The 17,465-nt window shown below is 44.1% G+C and overlaps 2 protein-coding genes across 5 annotated transcripts in view; both read left to right on the top strand.

Moving 5' to 3' along the window:
• The first annotated feature begins 172 nt into the window (after positions 1–172).
• bap1 (BRCA1 associated protein-1 (ubiquitin carboxy-terminal hydrolase)) lies at positions 173–13,512 on the top strand. Its single transcript, XM_062986801.1, has 18 exons — positions 173–278; positions 425–454; positions 1,539–1,593; positions 1,671–1,803; positions 2,095–2,214; positions 2,428–2,489; positions 2,599–2,741; positions 3,806–3,884; positions 3,969–4,092; positions 4,217–4,358; positions 4,584–4,756; positions 5,416–5,549; positions 5,627–5,957; positions 7,014–7,197; positions 7,313–7,554; positions 7,821–7,913; positions 8,260–8,332; positions 12,573–13,512. The coding sequence occupies exons 1-18, from the start codon at positions 242–244 to the stop codon at positions 12,704–12,706; spliced, it is 2,289 nt and encodes a 762-aa protein (XP_062842871.1). The 5' UTR covers positions 173–241; the 3' UTR covers positions 12,707–13,512.
• A 1,913-nt stretch (positions 13,513–15,425) lies between these two features.
• Positions 15,426–17,465, top strand: part of bsnb (bassoon (presynaptic cytomatrix protein) b) — a 49,082-nt gene continuing 47,042 nt past the window's right edge. For all 4 annotated transcript variants that reach the window (XM_062986778.1, XM_062986776.1, XM_062986777.1 and 1 more), the window contains exon 1: positions 15,426–15,565. In XM_062986778.1, the coding sequence (XP_062842848.1) occupies positions 15,426–15,565 (140 nt within the window). The remainder of the gene's footprint in view (positions 15,566–17,465) is intronic.

The following is a 17,465-nucleotide window of genomic DNA, read 5'->3' as shown; positions in this document are numbered from 1 at the left end:
CCACAGGTTCGAGTCTCAGGTAGAAAAACGACCTTATGTAACGCCCGGCTGGTGAGCAACAGCGGCACCTAATGGCCACGAGTGGAACCACAACCGCAGTCCAGGCGCAGACTAACAGCGTCAGTAACGAGCGCCGCAGCGGTTTCTCTATTGTGTTTACTAGCTGACCGATATTTGCAGAATAATGCGGATTAAATGTGAATAAAAGTCCGTTTATTTGTGTTTATTACAGATTATAAAGATGAATAAAGGCTGGCTGGAGCTGGAGAGTGATCCAGGCGAGTAACTTCACGCAGATCCGACTGTTAGTGCACAAAGAGTAGAATTATAACAACAATAAATAATAATAAATGTTTATTTACCTACATTTATAATCTCACCTCGTTTCTACCGCACAGATATTAAATAATCTTTTATTTTACAGGATTGTTCACTCTGCTGGTGGAGGACTTTGGTAAGAAACAATTTTTGGAATGATTTATTTGTTTTTTAGGATTATAATGTCATGTTTTACACTTGTGGTTCCATTCATGACAGGAACGGTTGTTACTCATTACACAAGATTCATCAGTCCAAGTTTAATATCACAGTCATGAACTATGAAGTGTCTCTGATAGACATAGCCTAGTGGTTAAGGCACAGGTCTAGTAATCCAAAGGTTGCTGGTTCAAGCCCCACCACTGCTAGGTTGCAGCTGTTGGGCCCTTGAGCAAGGCCCTTAACCCTCAGTTGCTCAGACTGTATACTGTAACTGTAACGTAAGTCGCTTTGGATAAAAGCGTCTATTAAATGCTGAAAATGTAAATGATTCATCTCACTTGCATCCTCTGCATCGTCTTTGGACTGTTGGAGGAAACCCATGCAGACACGGGGAGAACATGCAAACTTTACACAGAAAAGACCCTGTGTCCTTCCTGATTCCACCTGGGAATCAAACCCAGGACCTTCTTCTTAAAATTACAGTCGAGGTCAAACTGATTGATTGGACGATGAGCTTTTTTAAATTTTATTTTACATTCTCTGCTGGTTTTCTGTATAAAAAGCACCATCACCATCGATTTTTTTTGTCACCTAAGTTGGTAGAAGTTTGTATCATTTCGACCAAGCAAAATACACACCTTGAGCTCTCGGGTTCGAATCTTAGCTGTGACCGGCCGGGCACCCACACAGACACGATTGGTGTTGCTGCTGCAATTGCGATCTCTGCTGGTTGGTTGAGACGCCTGCACGAGGGACGGGTGAATCACGGATGGTGTGACTCTCGGTACGCCATGCTGCTCTCTGTGAGTCTGTTACAGTTGAGGGTTTGGATACGGGCAGATTAGTACTAAAGGGGAAAAAATCAAATAGAATTACGAAATACACGTTCCTTAAAAGTGCCTGTAAACATTTGAGCTTCACTGGACGTCCAGGCACAGAACTTAAAGCCTCTCGGTTAGTTCTGGGTTTGAAACTTACAATCTTCTGGGGTCAGAAACGCAGAACTTGAATTGTTGAGCTCCCAGTTTGTTTACAGCGGTGTGTTGTGTGTGCTGAAGGTGTGAAGGGCGTTCAGGTGGAGGAGATCTACGACCTTCAGAGCCGCTGTCAGAGGTAACGCTCACGTCTCAACACCATAATGTCCAGTCACCATGCTCTCGTCCCAAATTCACCCGGTTTGTTCCCCTCAGCCCCGTGTACGGCTTCATCTTCCTCTTCAAATGGATCGAGGAGCGGCGCTCCAGGCGGAAGGTCTCCACCCTGGTGGACGAGACCTCGGTCATCGACGACGAGATCGTCAACGACATGTTCTTCGCCCACCAGGTGAGTCTGGAGCGGCAGGGCCCAAAACATGCGGCACCAGTCTGGGGAAGGCTCTGCCCTGTTCGAGCACCCCACTCTGGCTCGTGTTGTGGTGCTTCTGCCCCCTTGTGGTCAAACATTTCTTCATTTTTGACTTTGTCCCAGTTGAACCACTTTAAGAAACAAACTGATCGTTGGATGACCTGGATGTTACCAGCTGTGTGTAACTCTGTGTGATGTACGATGTGTGTGTGTGTGTGTGTGTGTGTGTGTGTGTGTGTGTGTGTGTGTGTGTGTGTGTCGTGTGTTTAGCTGATTCCCAACTCGTGCGCCACCCACGCCCTCCTGAGCGTGCTCCTGAACTGCAGCGGCGTGGAGCTGGGCAGCACGCTGAGCCGCATGAAGAGCTTCACCAAGGGCTTCAGTCCTGAGGTATAGTCACACAAATGATTGGCTGTGTCTGAGGATGGCGGGACGAAGGGGTTCCGTCTGTTTATGTATATAAGACAAATAAAGGTATCCTGTTGTATACCCTATATATAAATACAGACGTATGCAGGCACTGATGGTGATATATGTGTTGGGTAACTTTGTCCTTCTGTTTGTGTGATGTTTTAACCCTCGTTTCACTCCCCCTGTGTACAGAGTAAAGGCTACGCCATCGGGAACGCTCCAGAGCTAGCCAAGGCGCACAACAGCCACGCCAGGTACAGATTCTACCGCCCTGTGATATACGGTGTACGTAGCAGACCCGCGGGCGCTTGTTTCTGTCGCTTCAAGCGCTCTGCTATTTTATTTCTTTATTTTATCGTCCAGGCCGGAGCCGCGGCACCTGCCGGAGAAGCAGAACGGCATCAGCGCCGTGCGCACCATGGAGGCTTTTCACTTCGTCAGCTACGTACCTATCAAGGACCGACTGTTCGAGCTGGACGGGCTCAAGACCTACCCCATCGACCACGGTCAGTCCCCTTGTTCTGTCTGTCGAGTAATCAGGAGGAACACGCTAAGCTCTGTGTATTTCTCCACCGCCCAGATACAAACTCAGACTTGCTCAGACTGATAGCGCTGATAGCACCGGCGCATTAGGATTCACCTAGACGGTGGCTAACCTTAATCACTAAGTACCTTACTAGCCCAGTACCTTACTAGTCCAGTACCTTAACCACTAAGTACCTCACTAGTCCATTACCTCAACCACTAAGTACCTTACTAGCCCAGTACCTTACTAGTCCAGTACCTTAACCACTAAGTACCTCACTAGTCCATTACCTTAACCACTAAGTACCTTACTAGCCCAGTGCCTTACTAGTCCAGTACCTCAACCACTAAGTACCTTACTAGCCCAGTACCTTACTAGTCCAGTACCTTAACCACTAAGTACCTCACTAGTCCATTACCTTAACCACTAAGTACCTTACTAGCCCATTACCTTAACCACTAAGTACCTTACTAGCCCAGTGCCTTACTAGTCCAGTACCTCAACCACCAAGTACCTTACTAGCCCAGTGCCTTACTAGTCCAGTACCTCAACCACTAAGTACCTTACTAGCCCAGTACCTTACTAGTCCAGTGCCTTAACCACTAAGTACCTCACTAGTCCATTACCTTAACCACTAAGTACCTTACTAGTCCAGTACCTTACTAGTCCAGTACTTTAACCACTAAGTACCTCACTAGTCCAGTACTTTAACCACCAAGTACCTTACTAGCCCAGTACCTTACTAGTCCAGTACCTTAACCACTAAGTACCTCACTAGTCCATTACCTCAACCACTAAGTACCTTACTAGCCCAGTGCCTTACTAGTCCAGTACCTCAACCACTAAGTACCTCACTAGTCCAGTACTTTAACCACCAAGTACCTTACTAGCCCAGTGCCTTACTAGTCCAGTACCTCAACCACTAAGTACCTCACTAGTCCAGTATCTCTCTACTGAGGAGCTGATGAGGTAGGTAGGGGGAGCATGGTGGGTCGATAGGTTCTCACACACACCCCTAGACGCCTCATATTCTCTGACCCGCAGGACCCTGGGGCGAGGACGAGGAGTGGACGGATAAAGCTCGGAGGGTCATCATGGAGCGGATCGGACTGGCAACCGCAGGGTAAGAGAGAAACGTCTGGTTACTGACCCCACCGCGTGCTCGGTCGGGCGGCTTCTGACCTCTGACCTCTGTCTCCCTCCTCAGCGAGCCGTACCACGACATCCGCTTCAACCTCATGGCGGTGGTTCCCGACCGCCGCGTGAAGTACGAGTCCAGGCTGGAGGTGCTCAAGCGCAACCGGCAGATCATCCTGACCGGTCTGGAGCAGGTCAGCAGGAGGAAATAAAAATGACCGCCGGAGCAGAAATGCGGTTCCTAAGCTGCTGTGTTTAGCTAAAATGTGTGTGTGTGTGTGTGTGTGTGTGTGTGTGTGTGTGTGTGTGTGTGTTCAGGCCATCCGAGCTTCCCAGGTGGACGCGTCGCAGGAACGTAAGCGGCAGGACTCCTCCCCCTCCGGAGACACGCCCACTGCCGTGAAAAAGGAGGAGGGGGCGGAGACACCTGTTAGTAATGCTGCTCAAGCTCCGCCCACAGGTGCGTCATTAGAGGGGTGTCCGAATACTTTTGAACACATAGTGTATACATACATCTATTCTACATTTAAAGCAATAAGAGGACGAGGACGGTGACAGTTCTGACCAATAGAATCCACGTGCTCATTATTCGGTAGCTTTGAAATGGCTGTGACTTTACACTCAGTCTTCGGGCCCCCAGGGGCCCCCCAGATCCCGTTGACCCTGACCCCATCATGTGTTGTAGATCCTGCCGATGTCCCGAGCGCTCCAGGAGCCTCCGCCACCTCAGTGAAGCAGAAAGGTGCGGCGAAGGCCGGCGCCCAGCCTCCAGGGGGCGCCATCGCCAATCCCAACCCCATCGTCCAGCGCCTGCCCGCCTTCCTGGACAACCACAACTACGCCAAGTCGCCCATGCAGGTGAGATTCGAGACGCGGCCGCCAACGGATTCCTTTATTTAATTTGTTTTATTTTAAGTACGATTGGTTTATAGACGCGCGGGCGAATGGGGCGCTTAACGGGCACGTTCGGCCGCGCCAGAGGGAGGGATGGTCGGACAGGGTTTCTCCTCATTGCTGCAACAGTGACCCCTGCTGTCTGGTCGAGGTGCCAGCAAGAGCAGTGTTATCGATGAGTGTTTGAAACACTCGGGTTCGAATCTCCGCTGTGCTATCGACCGGCAGGCGCCCACACGGACGCGATTGACTGTTTGAGGGCGGGAGGGATGGTTGAACGGCAACAGTGACCCCTGCTGTCTGGCTGAGGTGCCAGCGTGAGGGGGTGCAAGCGGCAGAAATATTTTTTAATGGGCGCTTTAGTCTATGAGCTCTTGGGTTCGAATATTCACTGTGCTATCGACCGTCCTGGTGCCCAAACAGACGCGATTTGCTGTTAGTGTGTGAAGGAGGAAGGGACGGCAGACGTGACGCTTAGTGCTGCTGCAATAGCGGCCTCTGCTGACCGGTCGAGGCGCCTGCACGAGGGACGTTTGGACGGTTGCTCTCCGTACGTGATGCTGGTTTCCGTGAGACCCCGTTTCTGACTGACAGGGTGTGTGTGTGTGTGTGTGTGTGTACAGGAGGAGGAGGACCTGGCTGCAGGAGTGGGCCGTACCCGGGGGGCCGCGCCCCCACAGCCCCGGTACTCCGACGACGAGGAGGACGAAGAGGACGAAGAGGAGGAGGAATCTGCCGTCGCAGACACTTCCAGCAGGTGGGTTTGTGTCGTACAGACCGGCGGGTATAAACGCGGCTCACGTGAGAAGCTCTGACTGGCTTTTTTTTCATCAGGTTCCAAAAGAAGACGGGGCTTCGGTCTCAGAGCGCTGCTCGACCCGCCGCGGGGGGCGGGGGCGGAACCTCGGGCGCGGAGGGCCAGCAAGCTCCGAACCCGCTGACCGAGAACCTGAAGAAGGAGCCGCAGAAGAAGGACGGCGCAGCGGCGGCGGCAGCGGCGTCTGGCCCCGCCCCGCTCAGCGTGCGCACCGAGGGTCGGACGGGGGGCATCAGCATCACGCCGGCGTGCCAGCCGTCGCCCACGCCCAGCAACGAGAGCACCGACACGGCCTCCGAAATCGGCAGCGCCTTCAACTCGCCCCTGCGCTCGCCCGCACGCTCACAGGTACCCGAAATCACAGACACGTTTACTGTGGGGTCAAAAGTATTTGGACGCCTGATCATGAGCTTTCAGATAGAACAACAAGCTTCTCACAAGACTTTGAAGTGCGTCTGTGGGAATTTGTGCGCGTTCAGCCAAATTCTGGGTGCTGATAGACAAGTTGGTGTTCCCGTTCATCCCAGAGCTCCTTGCTTTGTGCACAGGGGCACAGTCATGCCAAAACAAGGAGGGACCTTCCCTAAACTGTTGCTGCACAGTTGGATGCATGTCATTTCCTTCATATGATTCATTTGTACACCTAACTAGAAGGGGCGTCCACATACTTTTGACCCCAGACCCCAGAGCAGGATTATATCGAGATCACATGACTATTATTATTATTAATATTATTATATTATTAATATTATTATTATTAATTATTATTATTATTAATTATTATTAATTATTGTCATTATTTATAGTAATATTACTATTTATTTGTATTATTATTACTGTTGTTAATTATTATTATTATTATTAATATTATTAATTATTTATTTTTATTGTTATTACTATTGTTAATTATTATTATTATTAATACTTTTATTATTTTATTATTATTATTATTGTAATATTATTATTATAATTATTATTTTATTTATTATTAATATTATTTATTATTATTATTATTATATTTACTATTATTATTAATTTTATTATTATTTATTATTATTATTATTTTATTATTATTATTATGATTACTATTATTTTATTTATTATTAATATTATTTTTATTATTTATTATTATTACTACATTATTATAATTATTATTTATTAATGTTATTATTATTACATTATTATAGTTATAATTATTATTATTATTAATGTAAGAGCAAATAATAGAATAGTATTGGTACAGTTGTTTCCAGATTCATTAATGGGAGTTGGCTATGTCTAAAATAAGGTATCCTGTATTATGTAGCGTCTATACCAGCATGCATTATGTAGAATTCAGTGTTATTTTTAGTGCACGTTATAATTCTGATGTCACCCCTACCACGCCCTTTCCCTAATCCCCAGGCCGCCACCCGGCCCTCGAGTCCCGTGGCGTGCCACCTGAGCCGGGTGCTGTTCGGCGACGACGACGCCCTCCTGCGACTCGACACCCGGCACAACCGAGCCGTGCGGGACCTGGGGACGCTGGTCAGCTCGGCGCAACTGGAGCTGAAAGAGGACGGGACCATCGTCACCCTGCCGTCTGCAGGTCACACACACACACACACACACACACACACACACACACACACTGTAACGTAAACGAACGGCCGCGATGTAACGATCTCTCCACGCTCAGTACGAATCTCCTCTCCCTCCCGCAGACGTGGCGCCCGACGGGACGAGGAAACCCGCCGGCACAGAGAACACAGAGCCCAGCGAGAAGAAAGGAGCCGGTCTGGATCGGAAGGAGGAGGGAGCGCAGGAGCCGGCGGAGGAGAAGATGAAAAAAGAAGTGGAGGAGGAGGAGGAGGAGGCGATGGAGGATAAAGCGAACACACAGAACCCGGACTTCACCGAGCCCGAGGCGCTCACCAAACCACTCGGGGAGAAATACTCACCCAAAGTAAGGGTTCGATTAAAGAGGGCGTCCCGATACTTTTAACCCTAGAGCAGGATGAGATCACATGACGTATTGTCATGTATTATTATAATTATTATTATTAATGTAAGAGCACATAATGGAATATTACTTGTACAGTATTTTCTAGATTCATGAATGGGAGTTGGCTATGTATTTGGGGAGAAATACACCCCTAAGGTAAGGGTTCGATTAAAGAGGGGTGCAGTTTTGATCCTAACCCCCGTCCCGCTCCTCTCTGTCGGGTGCAGGAGCTGTTGGCGCTGCTGAAGTGTGTGGAGGCCGACATCGCCAACTACGAGGTGTGTCTGAAAGAGGAGGTGGAGAAAAGGAAGAAGTACAAGGTAAGAACGGCAGCGGTGCCTCCGAGCCACGCCCGATCAAACAAATCATTAATCAAATCTCCGGACCCCCCGTAACTGGAATAAGAGTGCTCTAATATTCTTAACTGAAGCACTTCAGTGGCGCTTGAGGTCTAGAGTTTGTCTGTGGGTGGGAGGGAGATTCGGCAGCAACAGCGACTCCTGCTGTCTGCTCGAAGCACCAAAACGAGTACCGAAGGAACACACGCAGCACAGTCGCATTTCTTTACCGTCGGATTCTGTAACGGGAACTGGAAATGACTAAAATTGGAGGAAATAATAATAAACCGCTGTTTCTTTCACCCCTTTTTGTTTGGTGTTACTTTAGATCGACGATCAGAGAAGAACCCATAACTACGACGAATTCATCTGCACCTTCATCTCCATGCTGGCGCAGGAAGGTAAACGTTACGGATTAAAAAAATATATAAATATACAGAGGAACCTTGATATAACGGACCAATAAGGGGGGAGCGCTGGTCCGTAAAATGCGATTGTCCGAAACCGCGAGGTTTTTTTCCCCAGGCTTTCTAGGTTTCGTCTCTTAAATGGAGGTCTGCTAAATCGAGGTTCCTCTGTATACATACATATATACAGTGTATCACAAAAGTGAGTACACCCCTCACATTTCTGCAGATATTTAAGTATATCTTTTCATGGGACAACACTGACAAAATGACACTTTGACACAATGAAAAGTAGTCTGTGTGCAGCTTATATAACAGTGTAAATTTATTCTTCCCTCAAAATAACTCAATATACAGCCATTAATGTCTAAACCACCGGCAACAAAAGTGAGTACACCCCTTAGTGAAAGTTCCTGAAGTGTCAATATTTTGTGTGACCACCATTATTTCCCAGAACTGCCTTAACTCTCCTGGGCATGGAGTTTACCAGAGCTTCACAGGTTGCCACTGGAATGCTTTTCCACTCCTCCATGACGACATCACGGAGCTGGCGGATATTCGAGACTTTGCGCTCCTCCACCTTCCGCTTGAGGATGCCCCAAAGATGTTCTATTGGGTTTAGGTCTGGAGACATGCTTGGCCAGTCCATCACCTTTACCCTCAGCCTCTTCAATAAAGCAGTGGTCGTCTTAGAGGTGTGTTTGGGGTCATTATCATGCTGGAACACTGCCCTGCGACCCAGTTTCCGGAGGGAGGGGATCATGCTCTGCTTCAGTATTTCACAGTACATATTGGAGTTCATGTGTCCCTCAATGAAATGTAACTCCCCAACACCTGCTGCACTCATGCAGCCCCAGACCATGGCATTCCCACCACCATGCTTGACTGTAGGCATGACACACTTATCTTTGTACTCCTCACCTGATTGCCGCCACACATGCTTGAGACCATCTGAACCAAACAAATTAATCTTGGTCTCATCAGACCATAGGACATGGTTCCAGTAATCCATGTCCTTTGTTGACATGTCTTCAGCAAACTGTTTGCGGGCTTTCTTGTGTAGAGACTTCAGAAGAGGCTTCCTTCTGGGGTGACAGCCATGCAGACCAATTTGATGTAGTGTGCGGCGTATGGTCTGAGCACTGACAGGCTGACCCCCCACCTTTTCAATCTCTGCAGCAATGCTGACAGCACTCCTGCGCCTATCTTTCAAAGACAGCAGTTGGATGTGACACTGAGCACGTGCACTCAGCTTCTTTGGACGACCAACGCGAGGTCTGTTCTGAGTGGACCCTGCTCTTTTAAAACGCTGGATGATCTTGGCCACTGTGCTGCAGCTCAGTTTCAGGGTGTTGGCAATCTTCTTGTAGCCTTGGCCATCTTCATGTAGCGCAACAATTCGTCTTTTAAGATCCTCAGAGAGTTCTTTGCCATGAGGTGCCATGTTGGAACTTTCAGTGACCAGTATGAGAGAGTGTGAGAGCTGTACTACTAAATTGAACACACCTGCTCCCTATGCACACCTGAGACCTAGTAACACTAACAAATCACATGACATTTTGGAGGGAAAATGACAAGGAGTGCTCAATTTGGACATTTAGGGGTGTAGTCTCTTAGGGGTGTACTCACTTTTGTTGCCGGTGGTTTAGACATTAATGGCTGTATATTGAGTTATTTTGAGGGAAGAATAAATTTACACTGTTATATAAGCTGCACACAGACTACTTTTCATTGTGTCAAAGTGTCATTTTGTCAGTGTTGTCCCATGAAAAGATATACTTAAATATCTGCAGAAATGTGAGGGGTGTACTCACTTTTGTGATACACTGTATATATATATATACAGTATATATATACAGTGTATCACAAAAGTGAGTACACCCCTCACATTTCTGCAAATATTTCATTATATCTTTTCATGGGACAACACTATAGACATGAAACTTGGATATAACTTAGAGTAGTCAGTGTACAGCTTGTATAGCAGTGTAGATTTACTGTCTTCTGAAAATAACTCAACACACAGCCATTAATGTCTAAATGGCTGGCAACATAAGTGAGTACACCCCACAGTGAACATGTCCAAATTGTGCCCAAAGTGTCAATATTTTGTGTGACCACCATTATTATCCAGCACTGCCTTAACCCTCCTGGGCATGGAATTCACCAGAGCTGCACAGGTTGCTACTGGAATCCTCTTCCACTCCTCCATGATGACATCACAGAGCTGGTGGATGTTAGACACCTTGAACTCCTCCACCTTCCACTTGAGGATGCGCCACAGGTGCTCAATTGGGTTTAGTCCATCCCCTTTACCTTCAGCTTCCTCAGCAAGGCAGTTGTCATCTTGGAGGTTGTGTTTGGGGTCGTTATCCTATTTGAAAACTGCCATGAGGCCCAGTTTTCGAAGGGAGGGGATCATGCTCTGTTTCAGAATGTCACAGTACATGTTGGAATTCATGCTTCCCTCAATGAACTGCAGCTCCCCAGTGCCAGCAACACTCATGCAGCCCAAGACCATGATGCTACCACCACCATGCTTGACTGTAGGCAAGATACAGTTGTCTTGGTACTTCTCACCAGGGCGCCGCCACACATGCTGGACACCATCTGAGCCAAACAAGTTTATCTTGGTGTCGTCAGACCACAGGGCATTCCAGTAATCCATGTTCTTGGACTGCTTGTCTTCAGCAAACTGTTTGCGGGCTTTCTTGTGCGTCAGCTTCCTTCTGGGATGACGACCATGCAGACCGAGTTGATGCAGTGTGCGGCGTATGGTCTGAGCACTGACAGGCTGACCTCCCACGTCTTCAACCTCTGCAGCAATGCTGGCAGCACTCATGTGTCTATTTTTTAAAGCCAACCTCTGGATATGACGCCGAACACGTGGACTCAACTTCTTTGGTCGACCCTGGCGAAGCCTGTTCCGAGTGGAACCTGTCCTGGAAAACCGCTGTATGACCTTGGCCACCATGCTGTAGCTCAGTTTCAGGGTGTTAGCAATCTTCTTATAGCCCAGGCCATCTTTGTGGAGAGCAACAATTCTATTTCTCACATCCTCAGAGAGTTCTTTGCCATGAGGTGCTATGTTGAATATCCAGTGGCCAGTATGAGAGAATTGTACCCAAAACACCAAATTTAACAGCCCTGCTCCCCATTTACACCTGGGACCTTGACACATGACACCAGGGAGGGACAACGACACATTTGGGCACAATTTGGACATGTTCACTGTGGGGTGTACTCACTTATGTTGCCAGCCATTTAGACATTAATGGCTGTGTGTTGAGTTATTTTCAGAAGACAGTAAATCTACACTGCTATACAAGCTGTACACTGACTACTCTAAGTTATATACAAGTTTCATGTCTATAGTGTTGTCCCATGAAAAGATATAATGAAATATTTGCAGAAATGTGAGGGGTGTACTCACTTTTGTGATACACTGTACATGACGGGGTGCTGTTGGGTGGCCTGACGTTCTAGATTCAGATCCTTGCTTTGGTGGTACAACCAGCTGGGTCTTCAGACGCCCGAGAGAGTAAAGACCAAATTAGGATCTGGTCTAGACGCTGCCAAAAGTGGCGGAGGAATACAGGAAGCGTAGCGTGTTCTTCCACGAATATTAAAGCTCTGTGTAGGAATCTGCCGCTGGCTGGTAAAAAAGAAGCAGAGAAGCCAAAACTTCAGATCTTAAACTAAAAGGACTGTCTTCGGGTCCTTTCTGTGTGGAGTTTGCATGTTCTCCCCCTGTCTGTGTGGGTTTCCTGCGGGAGCTCTGGTTTTCATCCACAGTACAAAGGCGTGCAAGTGAGGTGAACTGGAGATAATAAATTGTCCATGACTGTGTTTGATATTAAAATAAATTGAACATATGACTTTTGTTTTACGAGTAACTACTGTTCCTGTCATGAATGTAACCGAAGTGTAAAACATGACATTAAAGTCCTAATAAATAAATGAATAAATATTATTATGGTAGTGAAGAGATGCTGGTGTAGATGCTGGTGTAGATGCTGGTGTACGTGCTGGTGTACGTGCTGGTGTAGATGCTGGTGTAGATGCTGGTGTACGTTCCTGCACTCTGATGATAGTCATCAATACGTCAGACACCTGATTCACTCTCAATCACCGTCCTGCTTCCTGCTGGGAAACAGAAAACTGCAATCTGCTCGTCTCTCATACACAGTCTGTCCCGGTGTGTGTGTGTGTGTGTGTGTGTGTGTGTGTGCAGGTATGCTGGCCAGTCTGGTGGAGCAGAACATCTCGGTACGCCGGCGCCAGGGCGTGAGCATCGGCCGCCTCCACAAACAGCGCAAGCCCGACCGGAGGAAGCGATCCCGGCCCTACAAAGCCAAGCGGCAGTGAGGCCGGTGTTGATGGACACGCCAAACACTAGTCCTGGTCAACGCACTGACTGGAATGATTTTTACTGTTTATCACACAGAAGAAACTGGTGAAAGTGTACGCGACTCTGGTGGAGGCACTTGCAAAAAGCCAAGCACTAGTGAACTCGTTCGGACAGTAAAACGTGGTGGTCTTAAACGTACATGTCAAGATTCATCTCAGCTAAACAGCAGAACGGAAAAACACGGCGCCATTGAACGCGCGTCCAGTGCTGCTGAACGGTTCCAAACTCTGAACCAAAGGGGGAACCAGAGGAAAATCCACAAAAGATATAAGACTGAAAGGTCAGCAGTTCCAGTCCGAAAGCCCGAACAGTGTGGACGTGTGTTAATATTATTTCTGTTGTTGTTTTCTCATGGACCAATCACTGACGTGATGAATGGAGGTTCTTCAGGCTGCTGGTCTTCACCACACGACGAGGACTCTGGGGAGAAGAATGTGCCTTCTGCTTGTAAATATTCTGCTTCCATGAAACAACAGTCCTCATGGTGCCAGTTTCACCTAAAATAATCAGTGTTATGAAATGAAAACACACCCACACACATTAACCCTCACCCTCCATGTCATGAACACACAGATCTCGACACTTTATAAACTTCTGTACTGTTTGTTTATTAGATGCTGATGGATTTTGGATGGAGCAGGTGGAAATGTGAAGCTCTGCATGTTTGTTTGAATCTTTATTCTTATTGTACATATTAGTAAATGTGTGTGTGTATAGATGTGTGTAATATTCTTCCTGATAATAATAAAACTTAGTAAATATACACACCGCTCACCTGGTCGCATTTAATTACATTCCATTATTGTGTTTTTATTTTATTTATTTATATATTTATTTGGTGTGGGCTTTGTAGTTTGAGCACTGGGATATAAAATATGGATATGAAGATGCAGGTAGAATGTTTTTGGAGATAAAGTAAGGTTGGAGAGATTGAGACGATCTGAGCATGTGCAGAAGAGGGATGAGAGTTATGAGGAAGGAGATGGAGACGAAGCCCTGCAATGGACTGGCACCCTGTCCAGGGTATTCCTGCCCTGAGCTCTGCAGCTCTGTGGTTAAAGTGATTGATAAATGAAAAAAAGAAACAATAATAATAATAATAACATTAATAATAATAATAATAATAATATAGTAATTGCAACAATAAAATGTATTTGTAATTGATAACAATAATTAATAATAATAATATTCCTACTACTACTGCTTATAACAACATTAATAATTTTAATAATAATAATAGTAATAATAATATTACATTTAATAATTATTATATTAATAATAATACCACTACTACTAATAATAATATTGAATATTCTAATAATAATAATAAATGTAATAATAATAGTAATAATAAATGTTATAATAATAATAGTAATAATAATAATAAATTTTATAATAATAATAGTAAATGTTATAATAATAATAATAATAGTAAATGTTATAATAATAATAAATGTTAAAATAATAATAATAATAAATGTTATAATAATTATAATAATAAATTATAATAATAATAATAAATGTAATAATAATAATAATAATAACAATAAATGTTATAATAATAATAATAATAGTAAATGTTATAATAATAATAATAATAGTAAATGTTGTAATAATAATAAATGTTAAAATAATAATAATAATAAATGTAATAATAATAATAATAATAATAATAAATTATAATAATAATAATAAATGTAATAATAATAATAATAATAATAATAATAACAATAAATGTTATAATAATAATAATAATAATAAATGTTATAATAATAGTAATAATAAATGTTATAATAATAATAGTAATAATAATAATAAATTTTATAATAATAATAGTAAATGTTATAATAATAATAATAATAGTAAATGTTATAATAATAATAAATGTTAAAATAATAATAATAATAAATGTTATAATAATTATAATAATAAATTATAATAATAATAATAAATGTAATAATAATAATAATAATAACAATAAATGTTATAATAATAATAATAATAGTAAATGTTATAATAATAATAATAATAGTAAATGTTATAATAATAATAAATGTTAAAATAATAATAATAATAAATGTAATAATAATAATAATAATAATAATAAATTATAATAATAATAATAAATGTAATAATAATAATAATAATAATAATAATAACAATAAATGTTATAATAATAATAATAATAATAAATGTTATAATAATAGTAATAATATTTATATTTGATCTTGTTGTTTTATCTTCATGTAGCAGTAGATGATTTAGTTTGGTTTGGTTTCCCACCTGCAGCAGGTGTGTTGTTTCCTTCCCTCTGTACCTCTCTGTACGTGCAGGTCTGGATCGCGGATCCTCAGGGGGCGCTGCGCTAGAACACCGGGAGCGAGCGCAGGATCTAGGACGCGTACGGGCGCGTTCCCGCGAGTCTGCGTGCTCGCGTCCGCCTCGGCCCTTCCCGTGTAGATAGTGTGTGTGTACTCGGTGGATGTTCGGGGGGGAGGTGGACATGATGAAGATGTTGATGAAGAAGATGAAGATGATGATGATGATGACGATGGTGATGCGTTGAGTATTTATTCGGCCGCCGCTTGTTGATCGGATCGGTGGAGCCGGTTGGACGCACCGGGCCGCGCTGCTCTCTCTCGCCGCCTCTCTGCGTGCGGATCTCGGCGTGTGTAGATGGGGAACGAGGCGAGCGCGGAGGGAGAGCCGGGTCAGCCGGGACCTGCTTCCGCTTCAGCACCGACGCGCGCAGAACAGCTCCCGGAGGCCGGCAGCGCCGCCGCACCGGGACCCGGACCGGGACCCACGCTAAACAGGTTAGAAGCCCGGGTTTGATCATGCTGTAGGTTCTGTTCTTCTGTTCTGTAACCGTGTGTGTGTGTGTGTGTGTGTGTGTGTGCGCTGTTACACTGCGGCTTTACCGGGGAGGAGGATCCACGTCTGTTTCTATTTCATTTCCATTTCATTTCGATTCGATTCCGTCCACAATAATACGGATCCATCACGATAATTCCTGCTGTCAGTGGGTACCGACAGTTCCGGTGCTGATTTCACTTCAGGATGATCGTTATAGCTTCTATAGGCTACAACTGCACATCATAGTACAGCCTACACTGCTGATATGACTTCATTATTTAATTATATTATATTATTATAAATAAACAGATTAAATATTGGTAAAATACATTTTATGTAATAATAATAATAATTATTTACTGATCATCACACGTTTTGTGTAGCAGCTACAAGAATATAAACCAAATATATAAACAGACATGCCATTATTATTATAATAATTATTATTATTACTATTATTATTATTATTACTATTATTATTATAATTATTATTATTATTATTACTATTATTATGATTATTATTATTATTACTATTATTATTATTATTATTATTATTATTATTATTATTACTATTATTATTATTATTACTATTATTATTATAATAATAATTATTATTATTATTAGGCAGTATCAGTTCCTGCAATAACAGGATTGCTCGTACTACAGGCTGCAAGCAATAACAGATGTACAATCACTCCACAGTACATGTTAGGTATCAGGAATCTGGCCTGGTAATTTTGGGGCAAAACATATAAAGACAATAAAAAACAAACTATAATAATTACATTTAAAATTTTAATTGATTATATTGCTTGAAACAGCTTTATTGTCGTAGTAAAATATCAGTCCTGTACAGAAGTCTGGACGCTTTCGGTTTAATTCCGTGTTTTGTAGATTTTCCAATATATACACGGACACCGTACGATGAGCTTGTTGGACACCCTGTTCCAAAACCACGGGCGTTAATATAGTGGCTGTTACAGCCTGGAAAGGTTTTTTCTTTGGAAAGGTTTCCACAGGATTTTGGAGTGCGCCTGTGGGAGTTTGTGTCTGTTCCACTGAGAAGAACCGAATCGTCCCGGTGGTTTCCAGCAGGGTTTGTGTACATTTGTGTACCTTCCCTAAACTGTTGGCACATGTTTGGAGGCATGTCACTGATATTGTACGTCTGATAGGAATGGGTGTGTCTGGAATATCTGAACTCAGTAATTAAAGGGTGTCCAAATACTTTTGTTTACATACGGGCGCTCGGGTGGTGCAGTGCTGCCAGCGGTGTTCTTCTAACCCACCACTGCTGAGATCCGGGTTCAAATCTCAGCGCTGCTACCGGGCACCCACACAGACGTGCCATGCACGTGACAGCACTGCCATGGATTGGTGCCCTGTGCAGGGTATTCATTACCAGAACCACCACGACCCTGACCAGGATTAAGCATTAATTATATGTATGTATGAATGTTTATTTACCAAGGTACGTGTGAATGTTGTGGCACATTTCAGTCGATTGGCGCTGAATGTGGACGCTCTCATGTTTGGTTTGTAAGCTGGAATTCCTGATTGTTTCTAATGTATTGGCAGCGGGAATATCCTGTATTGTGTACGTGACGGTAATGTAGTGCTGATTCTGTAAATTCTTTCTTACGGAAGGTCAAAAGCTTTGCTGAAGCTTCGGAAAAAGAGTGTGTCTACATATTAAAGGGAGCGATGAGCCAAAACATTAGGACCACTCCGTGTGCCTCTGACCTTCTGTGACGGCGCCTTCTTCCTTTGCTCAGATGTCCAGTTCCGATGCCTGCGTGTCCATTGTAGGAGCTTTTGAGGGTGGACAGGAGATGCATGGGCACTCTGACCGGCACAGAA

The sequence above is a fragment of the Trichomycterus rosablanca genome, chromosome 24 (genome assembly GCF_030014385.1).
Source record: "Trichomycterus rosablanca isolate fTriRos1 chromosome 24, fTriRos1.hap1, whole genome shotgun sequence".
Taxonomy (NCBI): domain Eukaryota; kingdom Metazoa; phylum Chordata; class Actinopteri; order Siluriformes; family Trichomycteridae; genus Trichomycterus; species Trichomycterus rosablanca.
Note: the sequence above shows the minus strand (reverse complement) of the source record. Positions and strands in the feature narration are given on the sequence as shown.